Below are 27,920 nucleotides of genomic sequence, written 5' to 3'. Positions count from 1 at the left end.
ATCTTAGTGGCGCTCGGATGAATAGAGTACCGGGAACTATGGGCCTCCCCTAAAATCAACTCTTGAAGCCCATCCACATTAGGCACACAAGCTCGACCCTGCAGCCTCAAAACTCCATCCTCTCCTAATGTAACCTGCTTGGCACCACCTTGCTACACCGTATCCCTAAGGACACACAAATGAGGATCATCATACTGCGGATCTTGGATACGCTCCAATAAAGAAGAACGAGCGACTGTGCAAGCTAACACACGGCTGGGCTCAGAAACATCCAACCTCATGAATTGATTGGCCAAAACTTGAACATCCAAAGGAAGCGGTCTCTCACCGACCGGAATATATGCAAGACTGCCCATACTAGCTGACTTTCTACTCAAAGCATCAACCACCACATTGGCCTTTCCCGGATGATATAAGATGGTGATATCGTAGTCTTTCAATAGCTCCAACCACCTACTCTGCCTCAAATTTAGCTCCTTCTGCTTGAACAAATACTGCAGACTCTTATGATCCGTGAACACCTCACATGACACGCCATACAGATAATGCCTCCAAATCTTCAATGCATGAACAATGTCTACTAACTCCAAATCATTAACTGGATAATTCTTCTCATGAATCTTCAACTGACGCGAATCATAAGTAATGACCTTGCCATCCTGCATCAACACCGCACCAAGTCCAATACGAGAAGCATCACAATAAATTGTATATGGCCCTGAACCTGTGGGCAAAACCAACACCGTCGCTATAGTCAAAATTGTTTTGAGCTTCTGAAAGCTCACCTCACACTCATCCTACCACCTGAACTAGGCACCCTTATGGGTCAACCTAGTCATCGGGGCTGCAATAGATGAAAACCTCTCCACAAACCGACGCTAATAGCTTGCCAAACCCAAGAAACTCTGGATCTCTATAACTGACATGGGTCTAGGCCAGTTCTTGACTATCTCTATCTTCTTCGGATCTACCTGAATACCTTCTGCTAATACAACATGACCCAAGAATGCAATTGAACTCAACCAGAACTCACACTTCAAAAACTTAGCATACAACTGACTATCTCTCAAAGTTTGAAGAACCATTCTCAGATGCTGCTCATGATCCTCCCAGCTGCGGGAATAGATCAAAATATCATCAATGAAGACTATCATGAACGAATCCAAGTAAGGTTTGAACACTCGGTTCATCAAATACATAAAAGCTGTTGGGGTATTTGTCAAGCCAAATGACATCACCAAGAACTCATAATTCCCGTACCGAGTGCGAAAAGCTATCTTAGGGACATCGGATGCCCTAATCCTCAAATGATGATAGCTAGATCTCAAGTGTCAATCTTCGAAAATACCTTGGAACCCTGAAGCTGATCAAACAAATCCTCAATCCTTGGCAATGGATACTTATTGTTGATTGTAACCTTGTTCAACTGCCGGTAATCTATACACATCCTCATCGATCCATCTTTCTTCTTAACAAACAACATCTTCGCACCCCAAGGCAAGACACTAGGTCTAATAAAGACCTTATCAAGTATGTCTTGCAACTACTCCTTCAATTCTTTCAACTTACGTAGGGCCATAGGATACGACAGAATAAAAATGGGTTGAGTGCCCGGAGCCAAATCAATGCAGAAGTCAATATCCCGGTCGGGTGGCATACCCAACAGGTTTGAAGGAAATATATCAGGAAACACACGAACAACAGGCACATAATCCATAGAAGGAACCTCAGCACTAGAATCACAAACATATGCCAAATAGGCCAAACACCCCTCCTCGACTATTCGCCAAGCCTTCATATATGAGATTACACTACAGGTATAATGACCAGGAGTCCCTCTCCACTCTAAGCAAGGCAACCCCGGCAAGACTAAGATCACAGTCTTGGAATGACAGTCCAAGATAGTGTGGTAAGGTAATAACTAATCCATCCCCAATATGACATCAAAATCAACCATGTCCAAAAGTAATAAGTCTACTCGGGTCTTAAGACCCCCAATCACCACTATACAAGAACGATGAACACGATCTACCATAATAGAATCACTCAGCGGTTTAGACACATATACAGGAGTACTCAAAGAATCACTAGGCATGATCAAATACGATGCAAAATAAGAGGACACATAGGAGTATGTAGACCTTGGATCAAATAGTACTGAAGCATCCTTACTACAAACTAGAACAGTACCTGTGATAACTGCATCGGAAGCCTCAGCCTCAAGCCTGGCTGGAAGAGCATAACATCGGGGTTGGGCCCTACCATTCTGTACTACATCTCTAGGATGGCCTCCTACTGGCTGGCCTCCACCTCTAGCGGTCTGACCTCTACCTCTAATACCTCTACCTCCACCTCTAGCACCCCTACCTCTACCTCTAGCTGGCTGAGTGGGCGGTGGAACACTAGGTGCCTAAACCATGGCACGGGAACCCTAGTGCTGAGAACTGCTCGGTGCTGTAGGGCAAAATTTAGCAATATGCCTCGTGTCGCCACAAGTAAAACAAGCCCTCGGCTGCTGGGGCTGACGACCCTGAAAACTCTAAAGCGAAGGTGCACTAATAAGAGCTGGCGATGCACTATAGGACTGCTGATCAGAATAATGCATGTAATAACCATGGCCACCTAGGGCACCGTGAGAAGCCTGAAGTGCTGAATGAAACAGCCTAGGAGGATGGACCCTACTAAAAGAATCCCTGCCCCCTGACGAGGCACCACTGAACTTACCAGAATAATGAGGTCTCTTGTCAGACCCCTGAACCACCTCCCTGTGATAGAACCATCTCAACCCTCCTGGCCACATTGGCCGCATCTTGAAAAGAAATCTCGCTCCCCGTCTCCTTAGCCATCTGCAATCGAAGCGGCTGAACGAGTCCCTCAATGAACCTTCTCACTCTCTCTCTCTCTATCAGTGTGAAGTATAAGAAGAGCATGATAGGCCAAGTCAATAAATCTGATCACATACTGAGTAACAATTATAGAACCGTACTAGAGACGCTTAGTTGTCGCAATTGCAAAATATTTATGGGAAATGCGAAAAGCAGTCATGCGAATTACAAGTGGACCTTCGCAATTGTGAAGGAAGACCAATAAGGCAGTCTTCGCAAATGCAAAGTCAACCAGGGCAATCAACCTTCGCAAATGCAAAAGTCAACAGTATGGTCATAGTTCGCAATTTCAAACTTGTGTTCGCAAATGCGAACATCGTGCTTCAGTTCTAGGCAATTTTGTAATCTCACATTTTTTGGCCCCAAACCATTTAATACCCAACTTATCTCATTTGTAAAATATTTTTTGGCTTATTTTCAGTCTTAGGGATAGAGGGAACAAGTTTGGAAGGTAGGGTTTATGCACTTACACTTGGATTTTGAAGATTGTGGTTAAGAATTTCTTACTCCTTTTTACTCATTTCTTTATTTCCTTGATTTGTATTGATTATCTAAGTGTGTAGTATTTTATCTAACATTTGAATTTTGTTTATGGAAATAATCATATTTAAAGTGTGGATTTAAAAACTTTTTTGTGCTTATGTATTGAATGATTTTTATCCTTTTATGAAGTGAGTTATTGTTACTTTAATTATTCTTGTTCTTTAATGTTTCCAAAGGGATTAGCTAACTCTAGGACTCGCCCATTAAATCCGAATTAATTTTGGGAAAGATTATTTGGGGTTGGGAAAGATTAATTAACAAGAACTTGAGGCTTTAACCCTCATTTTATTGATTCTACCTAGGGATAGGATTGAACTACTTGTAGCCATAATCGGGTGTGCTTAATCTCTTAATTGTTTTAGGGATAATTCAATTAGAAAGTCTTGTTAGTATTTGGAAGAAGCTAATATAGAGTTATTACCAATGACTAATTAACATAAACACGCTCATATTTGTAAAATCATGAAATACATTGGATCGTTACTTGAGTGTAATTCCTGATGTATCCATACTTGTAGCCATTGATCATTTTACTCGCTTTCTAGGTTAGTTTACATTTCCACGTTTAGGTATAAATATGTTCTCAAATCAATTCTAAGTATTTGGCATTGCACAACAAGTGATAATTCTCTTACATTCCTAATCGCCTACATATTGTTCTCTGTGGGATTCGACCCTGACTCATAGTTGGGTATATTATATTGCATGTGACCGTGTCCATTTACTTTTTAGTAGTGGATTTGGACGTCATCAAAATTGGCACCGTTACCGAGGAATACGGTTTTGAAATTACTAATTAGTGTGTGCTTTACTTTACGTCTTATTCTATTCCATCACACTTTACTTGTTTTGCTTGGTGTTGATAGGACAACATGGCCGAATATAAGGAAGAAATGGAAGAAAATCCTTTTGCGGACATAGATGAGTACATCGAGGATACAAATGCTATTGTACCTCCGATAGTTGGCGCTGCAACTTTCAAGGTGGAACATAGTTTAATCCTAATGCTAAAAGCGGAGTGGGTTTTCAGGAATTCCACTGATGATGATCCGACACAACATCTTAGAAACTTCTTGGGTGTGTGCACGATGCATAAGCAGAACAATGTCTCTGATGATGCCCTAAGGTTGAGGGTGTTCAAGTACTCACCTGCTGGGGATGCAAGGAAATAGCTTCAAAATATGCCACCAAATTCCATTCATTCTTGGTCTGAAATTGACCGAGTATTCTTAGCTAAATGGTTCCCGCAAAGTAAGAAATCTGAGCTCCAGGATAAATTTTTCTTTTTCAAACAAGTACCAGGAGAACATCTACATGAGGCATGGGATCGATTCAAGTTATATTTGGTGAGGTCTCCCAATCATGATTTTTCGGATTCTATCTTGTTGGAGAAATTCTACATGGGTTTAGATGCTATGAACTAATCTATAGCCAATAATGCAGCTGATGGATTTTTTATGGATAAGACATTCGCAAGGATCACACAATTCCTTGACAAAATGGCAAAACATAATCAAGCTTGGCACTCAGAGGACACCACATGTGGAATTGCATATGGTTATCCCTCATTGACCAACATGATTAAGGAGAATCAAGAAAGAGATCAAGTAATTGCAGGGCTTGTTATCAATGTCAATGTGTTGACAAAAATGTTCATTGAAAGCCAAACGAAGAAGGTAAATATGGTGGAAGATGTTTAACCATCATAAAGTGAAGATTATGAGGTAGGCAACTATGTCAACAACTCTCAAGGAGGCTATCAAAGGCAACAATACCAAGGTCGGGGAAAACAAAATCAATGGAGGCCTAAACCGCAAGGGCAAGGCAACCAACAGTGGCGAAATGGCCAAGGTAGCTAAAATCAAGGAAATTGGAATAACAACAACAACTTCTCAAATCGGAGTTCAAACCCTTATGTTCTATCGAAGGGTCAATATTCAAACCAGGGTTCTTCAAGTGATTCCAATTTGGAAAGCATGCTTGAATAGGTATTGCAAAATCAAGAGAGGTCTGACACTTCAATACGGAATATGACCGAGCTTGTTGGTTCTCATACTGCATCCATTCAAAAATTGGAGATGCAAATTAGAGATCTTTCTAGGGAACAAAATCTGAAGCAAAAAGGGACACGTCCAAGTGACACAATTGTGAACCCAAAGGGTAGTGGGAATGGTCCAACTTCTCATTGCATGGCAATTACTACTCGGAGTGGGAAGGTACATCAAGGAGAGAACGAACAAGTGGTTGAAGTGGAAGAGTCCGAACAAGAGGTTGACGCACAAGTTGAAGAGTCAATTGTTGTTGAAGCTAAAAGGGTTCCAAAAGAGTTGAAAGTGCAAGAAGTAAACCGGGAAGAGGTAAAGGAAAAGGTAAAAGAGATATCAAAAACTCTACCACCTATTCCTAGACCTCTTCCTCCTTTTCCCTTAAAGACTTGCTATGAAGGTTGATGATAGCAAACTCGAAAAGTTCTATGACATTCTCAAGCAGTTATCGGTGAATATTCCATTTCTGGAAGCATTTCAAAAGATGCCAGGTTTTGCTAAGTATTTGAAAGACTTGATTACCAAGAAGATAACCACCAAGAATGAAGTGGTGAATGTGACTCACTGGGTTAGTTCCATCATTACAACAACCACCGTTCAAAAGAAAGAAGACCCGGGAGTTTTCATCATTCCATGCACTATTAGGGTGCGTGATTTTGCAGGAGCTCTTTGTGATAATGGGGCTAGCATAAACTTAATGCCTCTTGCTATTTATAATCAAGCGGGGTTAGGTATGCCAAGGCCTATAAGTATGAGGTTGCAAATGGCCGATCGTTACATAAAGAGAACGGTGGGAAATGTCGATGATGTGCTTGTGCAGGTGGGAGAGTTCCATCTACCCACCGATTTCGTAATACTTGATTGTGCAGTTGACAAAGAGATCCTTATCATCTCGGGGAGACCATTCCTTGCCACAAGAAGAGCACTAATGGATTCAGAACAGAATGAGATCAAATTCCGTGTGAATGATGAAGAGGTTACATTCCAAGCAAGAAATGGTATGAAACTACCACATGAGTATGAAATCATCTCGGTGATTGATGTTGTTGATGAAGTGGAAGATGCGGTTGAAATAAAGATGGAAGAACAATGCCTCGGTGACGCGTTGGTGGCTATTTTGGTAAACTTCGATGGTGAAGATATAGATGGGTACATGGAATCAGTCAATGCATTGGAAGGGCTTGGGTCCTACACTTATGCTCTGAAGAATCTCTCCCTCGACTTGGAGAATAGAGCCACTTCTCCCGCAAAGCCTTCTATTATTGAGCCACCGCAACTAGAGTTCAAACCACTTCCACCACACTCGAGGTATAAATTTCTTGGCTCAAATCGGTAATTGTGTCTTCTTTGTTGAATGATGTGCAGGTAGAACAATTGTTGAATGTCTTGAAGGAGCATAGGCAAGTATTGTGTGGACAATTGCGGACATCTGAGGGATTCTCGTGGAATTTGCGAACACAAGATCCAATTAGAGAATGAGAGTAAACCAAGTGTGGAGCATCAACGAAGGTTGAACCCTTCCATGTAGGAAGTGGTAAAGAAAGAGATCATTAAGTGGTTGGATGCCAGGGTAGTCTACCCCATTGCCGATAGTTCTTACGTAAGTCCAGTACAATGTGTGCCGAAAAAGGGAGGCATGACCGTAATTGAAAATGATAAAAATGAGCTCATCCCAACAAGAACGGTGACTGTATGGAGGGTGTATATGGATTACCGGAAGCTAAACAGTGCTACATTCAAGGACCACTTCCCTATGCCTTTTTTTGATCAAATGCTTGATCGGCTAGCGGGAAGGTCATTCTACTGCTTATTGGATGGATACTCCGGCTACAACCAAATCAATATTGTATTGGAAGATCAGGAAAAGACAACATTCACTCGTCCATATGGGACGTTTGCATTTAGCCGGATGCCATTTGGGCTATGCAACACTCCAGCTACTTTCAAAGGTGTATGATGTCAATATTCTCCGTTATGGTGGATGATTTCTTAGAGGTATTCATGGACGATTTCTCAGTAGTAGATGATTCTTTTGAGCATTGTCTAGACAACCTTCGACAAGTGCTTAAGAGATGTGAAGAAACAAACCTTGTGCTAAACTAGCAGAAATGCCACTTCATGGTGAACGAGGGCATTGTTTTGGGCCACAAAATTTCCAAACAAGGCATAGAGGTTGACCGGGCAAAGATCAACATCATTTTCAAGCTTCCTCCACCTACTTCAGTTAAAGGTGTCTGAAGTTTTTTGGGGCATGCCGTCTTCTATAGGCGTTTCATCAAGGATTTTTCTAAAATTGCAAATCCCATGTGCAAACTCTTTGAGAAAGATGCAAAATTTGTATTTGACGAGAAGTGCCTCAAAGATTTTGAGGAATTGAAACAAAAGCTCACCATGGAACCTATTATTGCCACACCCGATTGGTCTATTCCCTTCGAACTCATGTGTGATGCCAATGGTGTAGCTATTGGGGCAGTGCTTGGCCAACATCATAACAAGGTTCTTCACCTTGTCTATTATGCAAGCAAGACACTCAATGGCGCGCAAATGAATTATAGGGTGACTGAGCAAGAACTTCTTGCCATTTTCTATGACTTTGAGAAATTCTGGGCTTATTTGTTGGGATCCAAGGTGATAGTGTACACAGACCATACTGCTCTTCGCTATCTTATGGCAAAGAAGGATGCAAAGGCTAGGTTGATTCGGTGGGTCCTGTTGTTGCAAGAGTTTGACTTCAAAGTCAAAGATCGAAAAGGGACGGAAAATCAAGTGGTGGACCACCTATCAAGGCTTGAAGAGGCAGGGAGACAAAAGAAAGATCTTGAAATCAACGATGCTTTCCCAGATGAACACATTTTGGCATTATCTAACACTTTTGCTCCTTGGTATGCCGACATCTCTAACTTCTTGGTTAATGAACTTGTTCCCGAAGTGTCACGCCCCAAAAACCGAGGAGCACGACCGGCGCTCAACTGAGTAAACCCGACTGAGCAAGCCTGTTAGGTTTTATTCTACCCAAACTAATTCATGAATAAATAGGAGATGGACTCCATTAATCATACTTTGTAAGTATTTCATTAACAACTTCCATTTTATTTCCATTAGCAGCTTAATTCATAATTCTCAAAATATTGCAAGTTTTATAAATCTTTGCCAAATATCAAGATTTCTAACTCAATTCACCATTATCAAATACCACCCACAACCTGTCTACAGAGCCTCTAAATACAACTGAAGAGTAATATGGAAATGCCGGTAACAAGGCTCCGGCTATACCTTAAAATACAAAGTACATGATAAAAAATTGATATAGGACCCCGAAATGAAGTGGGGCTCACCATATCACCTGAAAGGAAGATGCATCACTAGCTTTGACCACCACTGCCTGCTATGGAACCACCTATATGCATTTAAAGACGTAGCGCCCCCGACAAAAGGGACGTTAGTGCCATCAAATAGCACTAGTATGTATAACTAAGCACCATCTCATTAGAAAGAACAACCATACAAGAACAAAGAAATCATAAGGATTCAACAAAAGCTTTAAACAATCACCACATCATCAAATAAAAGGAATCACATAGCTTTCACATAATTTCCATAGCTTTAGTTTGGGGCATTTAATACCGTTCATCATTATTCACAATACCACTACTTTATTGAGCGGAGTCCGATCACGACCCGATCGGCTAGGTTGCCTCATTTGAGACATGTACCTCAATCACAATCTCATTCTCACATTCTGGAATTTAATATCAGCACAATACCACCATGTGTGCGGCATGGCGTCCGATCACGACCTGATCGGGTAGGCCGCCTTACCAAGGCGTTCTTCACATATAGGCAATTTAGAATATAGTTCACATTGAACACATTGAGACACACCTTTCACATATATTCTTGCAACACCAAATCCTTTGAAATAACAAATACTACATAAATCAAATTCCGGACTTACAACATATGCGGGGACACCATGGGAGCTCAATTTCTAAGAAGAGGGGTTTTCAGCCATACATACCTTGTTTATGCTTTTCTTAAGTTTCTACAATCCACCAACACCTCTAGCAATAACAATCTATAAGGAGAAAGCGAAATCAATTAATAATTTAGAAGGATTTCCCATGGTATAACTCTCTTAGGAATTTCATCAAATAGCTAATCATGTGAAATAGATTACAAGGTTCTACAATAGAAATTCCTTCTTCCCTCATCCAATTTCATCAAGAACTACCTAAAATAGTTCATTAATCCCACATACTATAGCTTAGTGTCACATGAAGTGCCTATTTCTAACTCCACAATATATTTTTGAACTCATAATCTCATATATAAAATATTAGAAGTAGGACTTACCCAGAAGATAGTGAGATAGAGATTAGCATGCTTGATTCTTGAGGGTTTGTGCAAGATTGATGATTAGGAGGCTAGGTTCCCCCTTTCTCTCTCTAAAATGCTATCACATCTCTCTAGATTTAGTGAAAAATAGTCCCAAATGAAGCCCCAAAGCTTATTTATTGAAGTAGGTTCGGATATGAAAATTTCCAAAAATGACCCCCGAAGTCAAATAAGTGGTGCAATTATGATATAGCAAAATCGAAATGTGGGCAGCATTCTTGTAGCATAATCATTATGTGATAGCATACTCGATAGCATAACCAACATGCGACAACATAATATTTTGCCCGACACTGCGTCATTATGCGACACATATGCGGTCCGCATAGTCATTTTGCGATCGCAAAATTGGTCGCAAATCCAGCCTTTGGTAATTTGATCATAACTTTGTGTAGGAATGTTCAAATGATGAATGGTTTGAAGCGTTAGAAACGAGACTCAAAGACCTTTCATTGGATAGGTTGATTTGAAGCGTTAGAAACTAGACTCAAATAAATTTCATTTTATAGGTTGTTCACCACGTAAAACCTTACATATATTTAGATATGCTCGTCCAAAGTGTGGACTTGTGCGAACTCATTTAGAATTTTAGCCTAGTATGAAATTTTCCAATTTGACTTAGACTTAGGCCTCCCATTAGACCCCACATGACATATTATAAGACTTATACACTTATTTACCAAATCCAATTGATTCCCATCATATTAATAGCACATAAAATATTATAATTAGCCTATATGGTACCACGAAATCCTAATTTACTTAGCGAAACTTTTCGGGGCCTTACATTCTCCCCCCTTAGGATCATTCATCCTCGAATGAGGAGTAGAGTCCTACCCAAACACTTAACATAATATATCTCTTTTCTAACCTACCTCAAGTCCCTAAATTTTGACTAACTCCCAATTTTTCAGAAATTTTTCCAGCATCTCTTTTGTAACTAGGCCTATCCACCTGCCATAGAACCACCAAAACACCCTAACAACTCATCCACAACTCGACAAAGCATCACAATGTATATTTTCATAACACTAATCTTACCATTACAAGCGCTACATTAACATAATTATACCTAAATATAGACTGCACATTTTTAAATCATAACACCTATAAAGTACTTTTCAAATCGAAACTAATTGTTACACAATCAAGCGAAAATGTTTTCTTTCCACGACACTTTCGGCCTTCAAGGTGTCCTCCTCGACTTACAGACTTTGCCAAAACACATTCACGGAAACACCCCAACATCCAAAATTATCTAACAAGGATGACAACTAGATACCTCACATAAGCTAACTATCCATTAACTTCACCTTCAATAATTTTTATTAGAATGATACATAAAGGATATCCAACTACCTTCTTAGGCATAAACATGTGAAAACACAATATATGGGGAACAACTATGGGGAACTTCATAGTCCTAGTTCGGCCTAATGTGAAATAAACTTATGCAACCTTTATTATCAACTCACATAACGTCTTCAAGGGAAAATATTGAGAATAAACTGCTCACCCTCCACAATTCTAAATCTCTATACGAACACCCACACTAAACCTTTGATGACCTTCAACAATTACTCTAAGATGTGCTATCATAAAGTGACCATAAAATTACCTATCGAATATATGTGATCACATGGGGATGCTTCCTTTTTGACATATTTGAACCTTCAATACCCACTAGATTTAATACAATGAGGAGCAACAGAATTTAAGATCAGGTTGGAATTATCCAGGAATCCATTAGTGTGCTAAGCAGAGTATTTCGTGAGGTTATATGCTAATAGACACGAAAAGTAGTACTAACAATACTGATATGGTTAATTATTTTGAACATTAATTATTAGACAAATGAGGCATATGGGTAACTAGTACATTGGCAATAGGAATCATTAAGGAGGAATATTCAAGTACGTGACCCAGTCGTCTCCTGGAGTGTAGGGAAAATCAGTTTATTAGGAAGGAGAATACTCTGGCACCTTGAATGCGATATGGGTTTCAAAGAACATGAAATTGAATTACACTCCTATCGTTAATTGACACAAGGAATCTATGCCATAAGCCTATGAGGATGAAAAGAAGTTGAACACTTATGAGATTATCATGTTTCAAACAGCTTAACCCTTCCTGATAATTGATACTATATGAGAGAACTAAAGATACAACAACTTGTATTCCAAATCAATATTCTTATGATATGTGCAAAAATCTGAAGGCATCTAATCTCAACCTTTCACGAGTGAAACCACATAGCTAGGACATCTTAATATTGGGACGAAATCATGTATTGGTTAGAGGGGTTCTAATGGTTAACATGATGCTCCGGGGAGAAAGACAAATAACACTTCTATCCCCCCAGGAAGGTGGAATACCAAGGGTAGCAAAATCCCCGCACATGACAATGACATTGTCAATAATCCTAGAAGCCGAGTGAGCTGAAGGCCACGTAACCCATACAATCCGACCCATTTAAGACTTTTGAAAAAGGTATGCACTTTAGTTTGAAATTATGGAAATATAAGCTTGAACATAAGGGAAATCATTACTTTTGGAACCCATGAGACAAGCCCATGTAGCCCTAGAAAATCGTTAACAATGGTGAGAAAGTACTTAAAACCATTACGAGTTGGTGTAGAATAAGGCCTTAATGTGTCCACATGAATAAGTTTGAAACAATGAGACATCTTAATGTATTTAACGGGGAAAATTAACCTGGGTTATCTACTCACAAGGACAAGCAGAGCATGTAAATGGTTGTTAGAATAACATCTACAAGGAATACGAGCAATATTTATTTATTCTAACAAAAGGAATATGTGCCCATCCTTGATACTATAAGACTTCCTCTTTGATGCCATAAAACATAAGTGAAATTTACAATGAGAGTTATTTGATTAAATAGATAGTAGGTCGGCAAAACTAATGAGCACCATTTGGAACCAACACGCTTAAACTGAGTTGAAGACATTAGAAGTCTATAGTAAAGGACAATTTACCCACTTCCAGTGTCTCTATTTTTTTGAAAAGGGGGCTTGTAGAGTACATAAAAGTGAGATGAATTGAATCGAATCATATAGTTGGATAGCTAGCCGAGAAAATGAGATAAGATCGTATTGAAAAATATGGAGAAACGACACATGATGCAAGGTAAATGAAAAGAAAGTGAGAGAGCCTATGGAAGTATTCTTTACATTGTAACCACTAAGAAGGGTGGTAATATAAGGGATTACGAGAAGCTGAATTTTTGAAAGAATATCTCTGTATGTAGTCACGTGATGTATAGCTCCAGAATACAAAAATCCAATTATGTTTAGAAACTATACTCCACAATGAAGCACTACAACACACTTCTACACAACCAGTTATTACCAGCCACAGTGGGAGATGCTATAAGACTGGATTGAGAGAAAGTCTTTGACATATGAATGTGTTACTAGATGTATTGCTCCTTGGTCAAACCAAAACCAAAAAGTGAGAGTCAGACTGATAAGCAGATCGTTGGACTAGAATATGTGTAGATAATCCATTATCGAAATGAGATCATTCAATCTCAACAATTATGGCATGTTATCAACCCTTGATGAACTTGAAATCAGGTGGGAACCCAATAAGATAGTATAAAATAATCATGTAAGGTTTACAGGTTTTCATAATGAGTTCTCCATGGATTTTGACTTGACAAATACCCAGATGCTAATGAAAGACAGAAAAACCTGAGAAACAAGCGTTGTGCTATGATCAAAGGTGCACTTGGTCTTGATGGAGAGCCTAGTAAGGGTCCTTATGAGAAAGAAAGTGTTACAATGACACATAGAAGGATATGTTCTCTCATGGTAATCGAACAAGTGTTGGGAAACTAGAACAATGAATTCACTAACTAAGGAGCACAATTAACACATGTTGTGGAGGTGTAAAGAGAAAATAAACATTTGTTATGAGCTGGACATGCTTCTGCTATATTAACTCCCAACTGCAATACACGACCACGCCACAGGCAACCACAATACTAGGAACAAAGCGAGCTACTTACTGCGGGATGTCCTAAGTTGACACGAAAGTTATACTAAGATGGCGACACACGATCTTCCTATGACGGAGATGTGAGGATCTCAATTTTCAGAGAGACTTTATGCACATGGTGGACATTTTGATTGACATGCACTCATGTGATAGGTGTTAAGGTATGCTCTTATGTTACTAGATAGTGAGAAGCTTTCATGATGATACTCGCAAGAGAGTAGAGTGACTGTTCAAACCATATAAGCCATATACACAAGTGAGTAAAAGAGTGACTCGAGAAGGATCGCAACACTGGGATACTTTACATGGAACTTGACACCACATAGGTAAACTTTACGACGGTGCATGCATAGGCACAAATGAGCAGACTTGTCCATAAAACGATTTTGTAGCAAATTCATCGGATGTAGTCCCCTGTTGAGAATTTAAGAAAGAAAGTGGAATCCTAGAGTTATAACTCCATTCAAAGACGTATTTATAGAACTTAATTCCACAAGAGGATGTAAATAAGAGAATTTGTGATAGAGCGGATTCACGAACAATATGTCTCCTTCAAGGAGTAGGTACACACAAGTTTTTGTAACTCACATCTTATTAAAACCACATTTATTAGGACACTTCAATATGGATGTAGACATGCAATGAGTAAAGTTTTTGTGTTGTTCATAATGACGTACTACGGAGTGACTTACTTTGTGACTTTAGTGTAAGGCCCCGTGAAAATTTTTGCTCAAAACCCGAGATCTCGTAGTGCCAAGTTAGGAATATGTGTTAAAAATTCGTGAAATTCTTCGCGGCGAGCAAGCTGACCGCGGTTCGAACCCTTTGGATTGATCTGTGCATTAAAAAATTAAGGAAAATGTTTTTCAGAAGGGTGCATTTCTGCGACCGCATAACAGCAATGCGGGCCGCATATCTGCCGCATAGTGAGATAGTATGTTGGCTAATATTAAGGACAACTATGCGGCCAATTATGTGATCGCATAATCAATATGCGGGCCGTATAGTCAATGCATAATCTCCTTGAAATTTTGTGAGTGGCAGTTCTGCGGTGCATTATGCGACCGCAGAATAGGTATGCGGATTGCATTCTTGTCGCATGCCCGGACAGTTTGTTTATGTTTTGGGAGCCATTTCGCGGTCCCTTTTGAATGCCACATGTCAATTATGTGATCGCATATGCGATCACAGATCTGTTCCGCGGCTCCAAATTTCTAATTTTCTGACCCGACCCATGTCGATATATTATATGCTACCCTTAATTTTAGGCCTATTTCCTGATGCATTTAGAGAGAGAGAGAGGGTCCTAGAGGCAGAAGGGGTTCTTCATCAACATTTCTCCTAAGATCTTGCTTAAACCTTAAAGATTTGTCAAGAAAGGCACCTAGGTCTTCTTCCTAAAAGGTAAGGTTCTATAACCCAAGCTCTTAATTACTAGATATAACTAGGATAGACCACTAGAAGGGTAATCCATGAGGATTGGAGTGGATATCTTGCATGCATGAGTTCTTAAAGTATTTGGTGAGGTTTTGAGATAAGGACGGGATGAGGGATGGTAGGATCTTTCATAAATAGTTTTAAAAGCATAACTCCAACTTAGTGTTTGAAAATATGCTCAAATGAGCTAGAACTATGATCACCCCTCTAATTTGTGGTTCGATTTGTCATGTTCCTAAGAAATTGACGTTGCTAATTGTCTCGGAGTATAGTAGGACTTAAGGAAAGCTCAATCGAGGTATGTATGCTAAAATTTCTCTCTCGGAAGTGAATTCCATATTGTTTTTGTATGTTTAAGTGTGGTTTGCCTACAAAAATTATATAGCCTCGAGTCAAATTTTAAATGAAGGTTAGTATACTAATTGGGTGAGAAGAATTCAATCTATTTGATGTTCCTAGTTGCTCTTATATGTACTAAATGCCTTGATTAAATGTGCCTATTTGTTGATAAATAATAAGGATGTTTGGGAATGAATCGAATGAGAAAATGTGAAATGAATTGAGAAATAAGCCTCGACCCAACTGTTAGGGACTAACTTCAAAAATAGAATGGCCTAAAGGTCTTGTACCAGAACCATGCCCATAAGTGATTGTTGCTTATAATAGTTGTAGTTATACTACAACTGTGTGCAGTATTAAATTGAATCAAAAATGTTTTTTTGGGAGTATCATTAGCAAGACCGAGGAAGGGTGCGTCATAAGGCCCACACCTGAAACTACACGTGCCAGTGTAGGAGTGGAGTGTGATTTGGGATGAAAGTGAAATATTGGTAAAATTGTGACTATTCCCCCAAAGTGGGATGAAACTAATACCCGTGAATTGAAAAAAAAAGCCAACCCACACGGCATATGTGGGAAGGCGGCCTAGCTGATCGGGTGGAGATCAAACTCCATGTTGCACACATAGTAGTACTACTCTTGTGACAACTTTCTTTCGCATCATAATGTTAAACCACATTGTCCGTGGGGAGATTTCCTAGCCGATCGGGCATGATTGGAATCCGTTCTAACAAAGACGGTGGTAATATCGGTGCTAGTGATCTCCCAACCAAAAATATATATACTATTTTCTTACTTGAAAATCGTTATGTTTTAATTGGTTATTTGGATATTGTTGATTTTGACTTGCTATTTCTACGTGATGTCTCTGCTTATATGGACATTCTATTTTGAAAGGGGACTTTTAGCCTTACATACTAGTGCTATTCGACGGCGCTAACGTCCTTTTTGCCGGGGGTGCTGTATCATTTAATGATACAGGTGGTTCCACAGCGGGTGGCATCGGCCAGTGGTAGCGGTACTCTCTTCCCAGCAGTCTTGGTGAGCCCCACTCCATCCTGGGGTCATGTCATGTATCTTTTGTTCATTTTCTCATCACGTTTTTTAGGTATAGTCGGAGCCTTATTGCTGGCATTTCCCTATTACTCTTCTATTATATTTAGAGGCTCCGTAGACTATTTGTAGGTGGTGGTTGATGTTGGGCTTCAGGACTAGGAATGTTAGTATTAGACAAGCATGCTTTTCATTAAACTTGTAAACTTGTAATATTTTGAAAACTATGAATGAAGTCATTACGGAAAATGAAATGGAAGTTTCTAATGGAAGATTTCTTAGTGTTTTGATACAATGGGATAACATTCCCTCTTTATTCATGAACTAGGTTGGGTAGAATGAAATCTAACAGTCTTGCCCAGTCGGGTTTACTTGGTTGAGCGCCGGTCGCGTCCCACGGTTTTTGGGTCATGACAAACTTGGTATCAGAGCCTAAGATTTTAAAGTATCCTAGGATGTCTCGGAGTTGTGTCTAGTAGAGTCCTTCTTATCGGTGTGTTGTCGACCACATGTATAAGTTGGAGGCTATTTGGACATTTAGGAAATTCCACCCTTCTTTGATATTCCGGATCGTGCTATAGAGATCGGGATAGAGATCTAATTTCCTTGTTATGTCCCATTTTCCAGATGAGTAATCCATGAGTCCGAAGAAGCGAGGAAGGAATAACCCCGCCATTAAATTTGGGGGAGATTGCGCATGATTTCGTAGGGAGGATGCATCAAGCTGTGCAAGGATTGGAAGAACTTATTGCTAAGGGAAGTGTCCTTGTCCCTGCCAATGTCGCCGCACCACTAGAGCGTGTAGTGAGAACATCTAAGAAATGAAAGTGGGTTGTTGGTGCTAATGAGCTAAATTGTTTAGTTTGCAAGAAGCGTCACTTGGGGAGATGTTGGATGACCGTCGAGATATGTTATGGTTGTGGAAAGAGGGGGCACAAGAAGAATAAATGCCCTATGTTGGGTACACCTATCGCGGTCTACCCGGTATGTGGGAAGGAACATTTAACGAAGTGTTGTGAGTGTGCCCAGCAACGTGTTTAGGGTGGTAGATTAGGGCAATTCCAAGGTCCCGCACAGCAAACCAATACTTGAATTGGTACTCCCGCATTAGAAGCTTAGAGGAAGGATAAGATGGAAGTTTATAATGTACGCAAAAATGGTGAGTATCAGGTCGGTGGGGCGAGTCAGTTTAGTGGACCTTATCCACATTGTGTGAAATGTGGGAAATATCAGAGTATGTCGCTATGGTACTAATGTATGCTACATATGTGGTATGCCGGGTCATCTTCAAAGAGATTGTCACTCATCTCGCCAGATCATGGGCAGGGGTATGGCGCAGCCCACCAGTTCTACAACTACTTCATATGTAGCGCCTTCGGGACGTAGAGCAGTTGAGGGTGGTGTTCAGAGCTCGGGAGGGCCCAACGGGTTCTATGCTAGGAGGGGGCATCAAGGGTCGGAAGCTTTCTTAGGTATGGTTACAGGTATGCAGACTTTTCAATCTCATGATGAGTATCCCTTATTGACTCTGGCTTTGCTTTGTCATATATCAATCCTTGTATTGCTATGGAATTTGGGGTAGAGTCAGGGCGACCTTATGGTCCATTCTGTGTATCTACCCTTTGAGCGAGATGTATTATTCATGAAGCCTCTTTAGTACAATTATCTTACTTGCAACCTCGTAAGGAATTGAGTTCTATGATGATTTCCTAAACTGAGTCAGAATCTGAGGGTAACTATTTCCACTCACTTTCCTAGACCCTCACCAAGGAACTATATCTGATAAATTTCTTATATATCATTTTACTCAAATGGATAACATCTACTCACTTGTGCTTATGCATGAACGATCGTAAAATTTGCCTATGTTGTGACCCTTCTTGAGTCGCTCATTTCTCCCTAGTGTAGATGGCTTCGATGGTTCAAATAATCACTTCGCTTCTTCGTCAATATTATCATAAAGTATTTTCACTAACTAGTAACATGAGAGCCTATCTCAGCTCCTATCATATGTGTGCATATCAGTGGAAGTAGATCGTTTGTCTGTATAAGTTTCTAGAAATTTGAGGTTTTCACAAATTCGCCACAAGAAGATATTTTCCTTGCCCATTGTAGTATGACTTTCGTGCTTACTTAAATCGTTCCACAATAAGTAGCTCACTTTATTCTTAGTGTTGAAGTTGCCCGTGAAGTGGCCCAGTATCGCAGTCGGAGAACTATGATAACAGAATCGTGTCAATCTCATAGAAAAGAGTTTATTCCCTCTCCAGCCAGCACATGCCCCCCACCCCCTCCATATTTTTAATAAGTCCTCTGAATTCAATCGTGAAAGGTTCGTATTTGATGTTTCGGATTTGGCATATATCATATTAATTTGAAAGACGAGTTGTCGTATCTTTAATACTCTCGTATAGGATCAACTATCAGGAAGGGTTGAATGGGTTGAATTATAGTAATCTCACAAGTGTTCAACTGCTATTTCATTCTCATGTGCTTGTGGCGCAAATTCCTTGTGTCAATTAATATTAGGAATGTAATTCGACTTCATATTTTGAAACCCCTATCTCATTCAAGGTGCCAGAGTATTCTCATTCTTGATAAATTGATCTTCCCTACACTCCAGGAGTCGACTGGTGGCACGTACCTAAATAGTCCTCCGTGAATGATTCTATTGCCGATATGCTATCTAAACTCCATGCCTCATTGTTTCAAACCAATGATTTCATCGAAATGATTAATCGTGTCATCATAATCCGTAGTAAGTTTTGTGTTTCCTAAATAAAATACAACCTCATGAAATACCCCGCTCAACATATCTACATTGATGGATTCTTGAAATACTTCCAGTCCAATCTTGAACCTTATTGTTCCTATTCGTGGTAAACCTATTAAGGGTATGGGTTCAAGCATGTCAAAAGGTAGCGTCATTCCATGGTTAATCGTATTAGATAGGGACTCTATGGTCGTATTTATTCTAGCCCCTCACAGAATAATGGTTAAAAGTCGCCAAGTGTTCAACTCGGGTGTCCGACATAAATATTTAGAGTTAAAGGAAGTAAGCAGGTTGTTCTCAAGGTTCCCTCTAGGAAGATGCTATGGGAATTGTCCCTAAGGGTAAAGTAGGTGTAGTGCACTTTAGAAGTTATGGAACCTTGGAAAAGATGGGTCAAATTATGAGTATGATGCCCCCTCTATCGTATCGTTGCCCTCCATGGTTCCGATGTTCCATATAGCTATGTCTAAGAAGGTAATTACAAATCTTTGGTACATCATTCCAGTGAGAATTGTTGAAGGTGGAATTAATGGATAGTCGACTTATAGGGAGTAGCTAATCGCAATCCGGGATTAAACCAGGTTGAGAGTCATGGAAGGGAAAATATTTATTCGCTTAATTGTATATTATATGGTCATGATTCGAGAGGTGCTTTCTGTGTGTTATGCCTTAAATATGTGTAGCTTATGTGCAGGTATTGTCTTTGATAATGAGATGTTAGATGTGTGGAAAATTTGTGTTATTGGTATATTGTACTAGTTGCTTAGTTACGGATGTATTTTTAAAATGGGTTTCTGAGGTTCTCTGATAGGTAGATGGGCCCAGTTACAAAGGAAGCTCTGGCAAAATTTTCAGAAATTTAGGGAGTTAGTCAAATTTGGAATTTCTGGGGTGTGAATGAAGAGTCGAATCCAATATAAAGGGGCACTGCTAAGGTGGAGAGTCAATTGTTGTTGGTAGAATGAAGAATAGTGTTGAGGCAAGGATTGTAGTGTTGGTACACCAACTGAGTTGGTGGTAGCGGGTTATAAATCTGGTGTGGAAGAGAAAGAGGACGATAATGTATTAGGCTTTTCTCAGTAGATGGCTTCTACCCTTTGGCTTCTAGATTCAGTTCTATTGTTGCCATTGATGATGTCTAGTGCTTATTCAGGTTCGAGGGTTTACTATGAACAAGTTAGTTCTCAATTCTCGGTAGGATACTATAAGTAGTTGAACGTATTGATTAGGGAATAGCAGGAGAATCACTTGATAAGTATACCGCTATCCATAATTGAGGGGCATGTGAAATTTGGGCGCTTGAGGTATGTAAGGAAGGAAGTAAGTCATGATGATCCTCATTCGAGGACGAATGATCTTAAGTGGGGGAGGATGTAAGGCCCCGTGAAAATTTTTGCTCAAAACCCCGAGATCTCGTAGTGCCAAGTTAGGAACATGTGTTAGAAACTCGTAATAATCTTCGCGGTGAGCTTGATTGATCTGTGCATTAAAAAGTTAAGGAAAATATTTTTCGAAGGGTGTATTTCTGCGACCCATTATGTGACCACATAACAATAATGTGGGCTGCATATCTGCCGTAGAGTGAGACAGTATGTTGGCTAATTTTAAGTTCAACTATGCGGCCAATTATGCGATCACATAATCAATATGCGGGCCGCATAGTCATCACATAATCTCCTTGGAATTTTGTGAGTGGAAGTTTTGCGGTGCATTATGTGATCGCAGAATAGGTATGCGAACCGCATTCTTGTCGCATACCTTGGCAGTTTGTTTATGTTTTGGGAGCCATTTTGCGGTCCCTTTTGCGGGCCGCATGTCAATTATGCGATCGCATCTATTCTGAGGCTCCAAATTTCTAATTTTCTGACCCGACCCCGTGTTGATATATTATATGCTACCCTTCATTTTAGGCCTATTTCCTGATGCATTTAGAGAGAGAGAGAGGGTCCTAGAGGGAAAAGGGGTTATTCAGCAACATTTCTCCTAAGATCTTGCTTAAACCTTGAAGATGTGTCAAGAAAGGCACCTAGGTCTTCTTCCTAAAAGATAAGGTTCTATAACCCAAGCTCTTAATTACTAGATATAACTAGGATAGATCATTAGAAGGGTAATCCATGAGGATGGGAGTGGATATCTTGCATGCATGAGTTCTTAAAGTATTTGGTGAGGTTTTGAGCTAAGGATGGGATGAGGGATGGTAGGATCTTTCATAAATAGTTTTAAAAGCATAACTCCCACTTAGTGTTTTAAAATATGCTCAAATTAGCTAAAACTATGATCACCCCTCTAATTTGTGGTTCGATTTGTCATGTTCATAAGAGATTGATGTTGCTAAGAGTCTCGGAGTATAGTAGGACTTAAGGAAAGCTCAATCGAGGTATGTAGGCTAAACTTTCTCTCTCGGAAGTGAATTCCATATTGTTTTTGTAAGTTTAAGTGTGGTTTGCCTACCAAAATTGTATAGCCTCGAGTCACATTTTAAATGAAGGTTAGTATACTAATTGAGTGAGAAGAATTCGATCTATTTGATGTTCTTAGTTGCTCTTATATGTACTAAATGCCTTGATTGAATGTGCCTATTTGTTGATAAACTATAAGGATGTTTGGAAATGAATCGAATGAGAAAATGTGAAACGAATTATGAAATAAGCCTCGACCCAACTGTTAGGGACTAACTTCAAAAATAGACTGGCCTAACGGTCTTGTACCCGAACCATGCCCATAAGTGATTGTTGCTTATAACTCCAATGTGTATCTAAATTGTTGGTTGGCATGTCCCTCTTTGGGAAGAACCCCTTATGTTTGATGATTCTATTTCTATTGAATTCGAAAATATATGATTCCCGGAATATTTGGTACATTGATATTGGTTGGTGATCCTTGAAAATAAAGGGATGAAAATGTGGAAAACAAAATGTGGCCTTCATGCCATGAAAAGGATAAACCTTGTGAAAGGCCCAAAGGGGCAAAGAGATATTGGTATCGAGAGAGATTAAGAGCATTAATCAAAACTATAAAGTGTGAAAGGTATTGAGGTAAGCAGTGTTGTATTTTTGCTATATTAGTATACATGTATTTATACTAGAATTGTGTGCAATATTAAATTGAATTAAAAATGTTTTTTTGGGAGTATCATTAGCAAGACCGAGGAAGGGTGGGTCATAAGCTCCACACCTGAAACTACACGTGCCAGGGTAGGAGTGGAGTGTGATTTGGGATGAAATTGAAATATTGGTGAAATTGTGACTATTCCCCCAAAGTGGGATGAAACTATACCTGTGAATTGGAAAAGAAAATGCCAACCCACACGACATATGTGGGAAGGCGGCCTAGCTGATCGGGTGGAGATCAAACTCCATGTTGAGCACATGGTGGTACTACTCTTGTGACAATTTTCTTTCGAATCATAATGTCAAACCACTTTGTCCATGGGGAGATAGCCTAGTCGATCGGGCGTGATTGGACTCTGTTCTAACAAAGACGGTGGTAATATCGGTGCTAGTGATCTCCCAACCAAATATATATATATACTATTTTCTTACATGAAAATCGTTATGTTTCAATTGGTTATTTGGATATTGTTGATTTTGGCTTGATATTTCTACGTGATGTCTCTGCTTATATGGACATTTTATTTTGAAAGGGGACTTTTAGCCTTACATACTAGTGCTAAAGTCCTTTTTGCTGGGGTGCTATATCGTTTAATGATACAGGTGTGTCCACAGCGGGCAGCATCGGCCAGTGGTAGCGTTACTCTCTTCCCAGCAGTCTTGGTGAGCGCCACTCCATCCCGGGGTCATGTCATGTATCTTTTGTTCATTTTCTCATCACGTTTTTGAGGTATTGCCGGAGCCTTATTGCCGACATTTCCCTATTACTCTTCTATTGTATTTAGAGGCTCCGTAGACTGTTTGTGGGTGTTGGTTGATGTTGGGCTTCAGGACAAGGAATGTTAGTATTTGACAAGCATGCTTTTCATTAAACTTGTAAACTTGTAATATTTTGAAAACTATGAGTGAAGTCATTACGGAAAATGAAATAGAAGTTTCTAATGGAAGATTGTTTAGTGTTTTGATAAAATGGGATAACATTCCCTCTTTATTCATGAACTAGGTTGGGTAGAATGAAATCTAAGATGCTTGCTCAGTCTGGTTTACTCGGTTGAGCGACGGTCGCATCCCACGGTTTTTCGGTCATGACATTTAGGTTGATAGGGCAATAACATAATCAATGCCCCTCGACTCCATATCCTTAACGCACGTTGGTAACATACTAATATACTACATTATCTGGTAGTGCAGTGACATTAATAGGAACAAGGGTACTCCCCTTAGCAACAAGTTCTACCAATCCCTCCATGGCTCGATACATACTCCTAACAAATGCTTGGGCAATCTCCCTCAGATTCAATGGTGGGGTCATTCCCTTCTTAATGCTTCAAACTCATGGATTATGGTATCGAGATTACTCATCTGGAGAATAAGACACAACGAGGAAATTAGCTCCCTATCTTGGGTTCTATCGCACGATCTGGAGTATCAAAGAAGGGTGAAATTCCTAAATGTCCAAATAGCCTCCAACTTATAGATGTGGTCGACAACACACCGATAAGAAGTACTTTACTAGACACGGCTCCTAGACATCCTAGGACAATTTAAAACCTTAGGCTCTGATACAAAGTTTGTAACGCCCCAAAAACCGAGCAGCGCGACCGGCGCTTAACCAAGTAAACTCGACTGAGTAACCCTGTTAGGTTTCATTATACCCAAACTAATTCATGAATAAATAGGAGATGGACTCCATTAATCATACTTTGTAAGTATTTCATTAACAACTTCCATTTTATTTCCATTAGCAGCTTAATTCATAAGTATCACAATATTAAAATTTTTATAAATCTTTGCCAAATATCAAGATTTCTAACTCAATTCCCCATTATCAAACACCACCCACAACCTGTCTACGGAGCCTCTAAATACAACTGAAGAGTAATATGGAAATGCCGGCAACAAGGCTTCGACTATACCTCAAAATACAAAGTACATGATAAAGGATTGATACAGGACCCCAAAATGAAATGGGGCTCACCATGTCAGCTGAAAAGAAGATGCGTCACTAGCTGCGACCACCACTGCCTGCTATGGAACCACCTACATCCATTTAAAGACATAGCACCCCCGGAAAAAGGGACGTTAATGCATCGAATAGCACTAGTATGTATAACTAAACACCATCTCATTAGAAAGAACAACCATACAAGAATAAAGAAATCATAATGATTCAACAAAAGCGTTAAACAATCACCACATCATCAAATAAAAGGAATCACATAGCTTTCACATAATTTTCATAGCTATAGTTTGGGGCATTTAATACCGTTCATCATCATTCACAATACCCCCGCTTTCTTGAGTGAAGTCTGACCGCGACTTGATCAGCTAGCTTGCCTTATTTGAGACATATACCTTAATCACAATCTCATTCTCACTTTCCGAAATTCAATATCAGCACAATACCACCATGTGTGCGGCATGGCGTCCGATCACGACCTGATCGGGTAGGCCGCCTTACCAAGGCGTTCTTCCTTTCTCATTAATCATATCATTTCAATCTTTATTTTACATATATCAATTCGTAGGCACTTAGGGCCACAATTATCACATCATAATTGAAATTAGGCCACATTTTATAACTCACATTCCACATCACTTTCACTTTCAACATCAAACTTGCAATTTAAGATAATGGGTACATACAAGAGCAATTCAAGTTGTAAGCATAGAGAAGAATTCTCATGATTCGGCATAATAATCACAATTTAAACTTGACTTGAAATCTAGGCAATTTAGCATATAGCTCTCATTCTTCACATATCCCCAATTTACCAAGAATAGCACATTGAACATATTGAGACACACCTTTCACATATATTCTTGCAACACCAAATCCTTTGAAATAACAAATACTACATAAATCAAATTCCGGACTTACAACATATGTGGGGACACCATGGGAGCTCAATTCCTAATAAGAGGGGTTTTTAGCCATACATACCTTGTTTAAGCTTTTCTTAAGTTCCTACAATCCACCAACACCTCTAGCAATAACAATATATAAGGAGAAAGAGAAATCAATTAATAATTTAGAAGGATTTCCAGTGGTATAACTCTCTTAGGAATTTCATCAAACACCTAATCATGTGAAATATACTACAAGGTCCTACAATGGAAATTCCTTCTTCCCTCATCCAGTTTCATCAAGAACTACCCAAAATAGTTCATTAATCCCACATACTATAACTTAGTGTCACATGCATGGCCTATTTCTAACCCCACAATATATTTTTGAACTCATAATCTCATATATGAAATATTAGAAGTAGGACTTACCCGGAAGATAGTGAGCTAGAGATTAGCATGCTTGATTCTTGAGGGTTTGTGCAAGATTGATGATTAGGAGGCTAGGTTCCCTCTTTCTCTCTCTAAAATACTCTCACCTCTCTCTAGATTAAGCTTATCTATTCCCAAATGAAGACCCAAAGCTTATTTATCAAAGTGGGTTCGGATATGAAAATTTCCAAAAATGACCCCCGAAGTCAAATATGAGGTGCAATTATGCTATAACATAATTGAAATGTGGGCAGCATTCTTGCAGCATAATTATTATGTGATAGCATAATCGACAGCATAATCGATTATGCTACAGCATAATCAACATGTGACATCATAATATTTTGCCCCGCACTACTTCATTATGCGACGCATATGCGGTCCGCATAGTCATTTTGCAATCGCAAAATTGGTCGCAAATCCAGCCTTTGGTAATTTGATCATAACTTTGTGTGGGAATGTCCAAATGACGAACGATTTGAAGCGTTAGAAACTAGACTCAAATAAATTTCATTTTATAGGTTGTTCACCACGTAAAACCTTACATATATTTAGATATGCTCGTCCAAAGTGTGGACTTGTGCGAACTCATTTAGAATTTTAGCCTAGTATGAAATTTTCCAATTTGACTTAGACTTAGGCCTCCCATTAGACCCCACATGACATATTATAAGACTTATACACTTATTTACCAAATCCAATTGATGCCCATCATGTTAATAGCACATAAAATATTATAATTAGCTTATATGGCACCACAAAATCCTAATTTACTTAGCGAAACTTTTTGGGGCCTTACACAAAGGTCTGGAAGCTTATCAAAAGAAATTTTTTTTGCAGGAGTGTAGGCATTACTATTGGGAAGAACCCTTCTTGTTCCGTAATTGTGCTGATAACATCATCCGACGATGCGTTCCAGAAGATGAGGTGATGCAAATTCTCAAGGCATGCCATGATTCGCTGGTTGGGGGTCCTTATGGAGGAAATCATACTGCAGCAAAAGTGCTTGAATGTGGCTATTATTGGCCAACAATCTATGAAGATGCAAACCAAATGGTCAAGGCATGTGACCAACGTCAAAGACAAGGGTCAATATCAAAGAGACATGAGATGCCAATGAACTTTATACTCAAGGTTGAGATCTTTGATGTGTGAGGAATAGGCTTTATAGGCCCCTTCGTGAGCTCGTATGGCATGACCTACATCTTGGTGACTGTGGACTATGTCTCTAAATGTGTTGAAGCAATCTCCTTACAGAACAATGAAGCAAGGAGTGTGACTGCATTTTTGAAGAAAAACATATTCATGCGGTTTGGCACTCCAAGGGCCATCACGAGTGATGGTGGGTCTCATTTCTGTAACAAGGCTTTTGCTGGGCTACTTGAAAAATATGGTGTAAAGCACAAGGTGGCCACACCTTATACTCCTCAATCGAGTGGTCAAGTTGAAGCTTCGTACAGAGAAATCAGGAATATCCTAGCAAAAACTATTAATGCAAACAGGACCGACTGGTCAAGGAAGCTAGATGATGCATTATGGGCCTATCACACAGCATTCAAGACCCCCATTGTCACTTCACCATACAGGTTGGTTTTTGGCAAAGCTTGTCACTTTCCAGTAGAACTTTAGCACAAAGCTATGTGGGCTTTAAAGAAGCTAAATCTTGATTGGGTTGAGGCTGCTAACCTAAACATAACTCAATGAGATGGAAGAATTCCGTCTTCATTCCTATGAGAGTGCAACCATGTACAAAGAACGGATAAAGTTTGTCCACGACAAGAAGATCTTGAAATGGGAGTTTAATTCGGGTGACTTAGTCTTACTTTTCAACTCAAGACTCAAGCTATTCTCGGGCAAACTCAAGTCCAAATGGTCTGGACCATTCAAAGTTGTGTGTGTGTCTCCCTATAGCGCTATTGAACTTGAGTCAAAAGATGGGACTCGGACCTTCAAGGAAAATGGACAATTGTGAGCACGTGATTTTTGCCCTATGAGAACTACTCCCAGAAATTCAAAATAAAATAGTTTTGTGTTGTTT

At 39.6% G+C, this 27,920-nt stretch overlaps 1 protein-coding gene across 1 annotated transcript; it reads left to right on the top strand.

The window, feature by feature from the left end:
- Nucleotides 1–4,927: 4,927 nt before the first annotated feature.
- Nucleotides 4,928–27,037, top strand: LOC142180986 (uncharacterized). Its single transcript, XM_075253094.1, has 5 exons — nucleotides 4,928–5,104; nucleotides 5,417–5,797; nucleotides 5,874–6,781; nucleotides 7,741–8,380; nucleotides 26,723–27,037. The coding sequence occupies exons 1-5, from the start codon at nucleotides 4,928–4,930 to the stop codon at nucleotides 27,035–27,037; spliced, it is 2,421 nt and encodes an 806-aa protein (XP_075109195.1).
- The last annotated feature ends 883 nt before the right edge of the window (nucleotides 27,038–27,920 follow it).

Source organism: Nicotiana tabacum, chromosome 5, assembly GCF_000715075.1.
Source record: "Nicotiana tabacum cultivar K326 chromosome 5, ASM71507v2, whole genome shotgun sequence".
Taxonomy (NCBI): Eukaryota; Viridiplantae; Streptophyta; class Magnoliopsida; order Solanales; family Solanaceae; genus Nicotiana; species Nicotiana tabacum.
The sequence above is the reverse complement of the archived record's forward strand: the minus strand, read 5'-3'. Positions and strand labels throughout refer to the sequence as shown.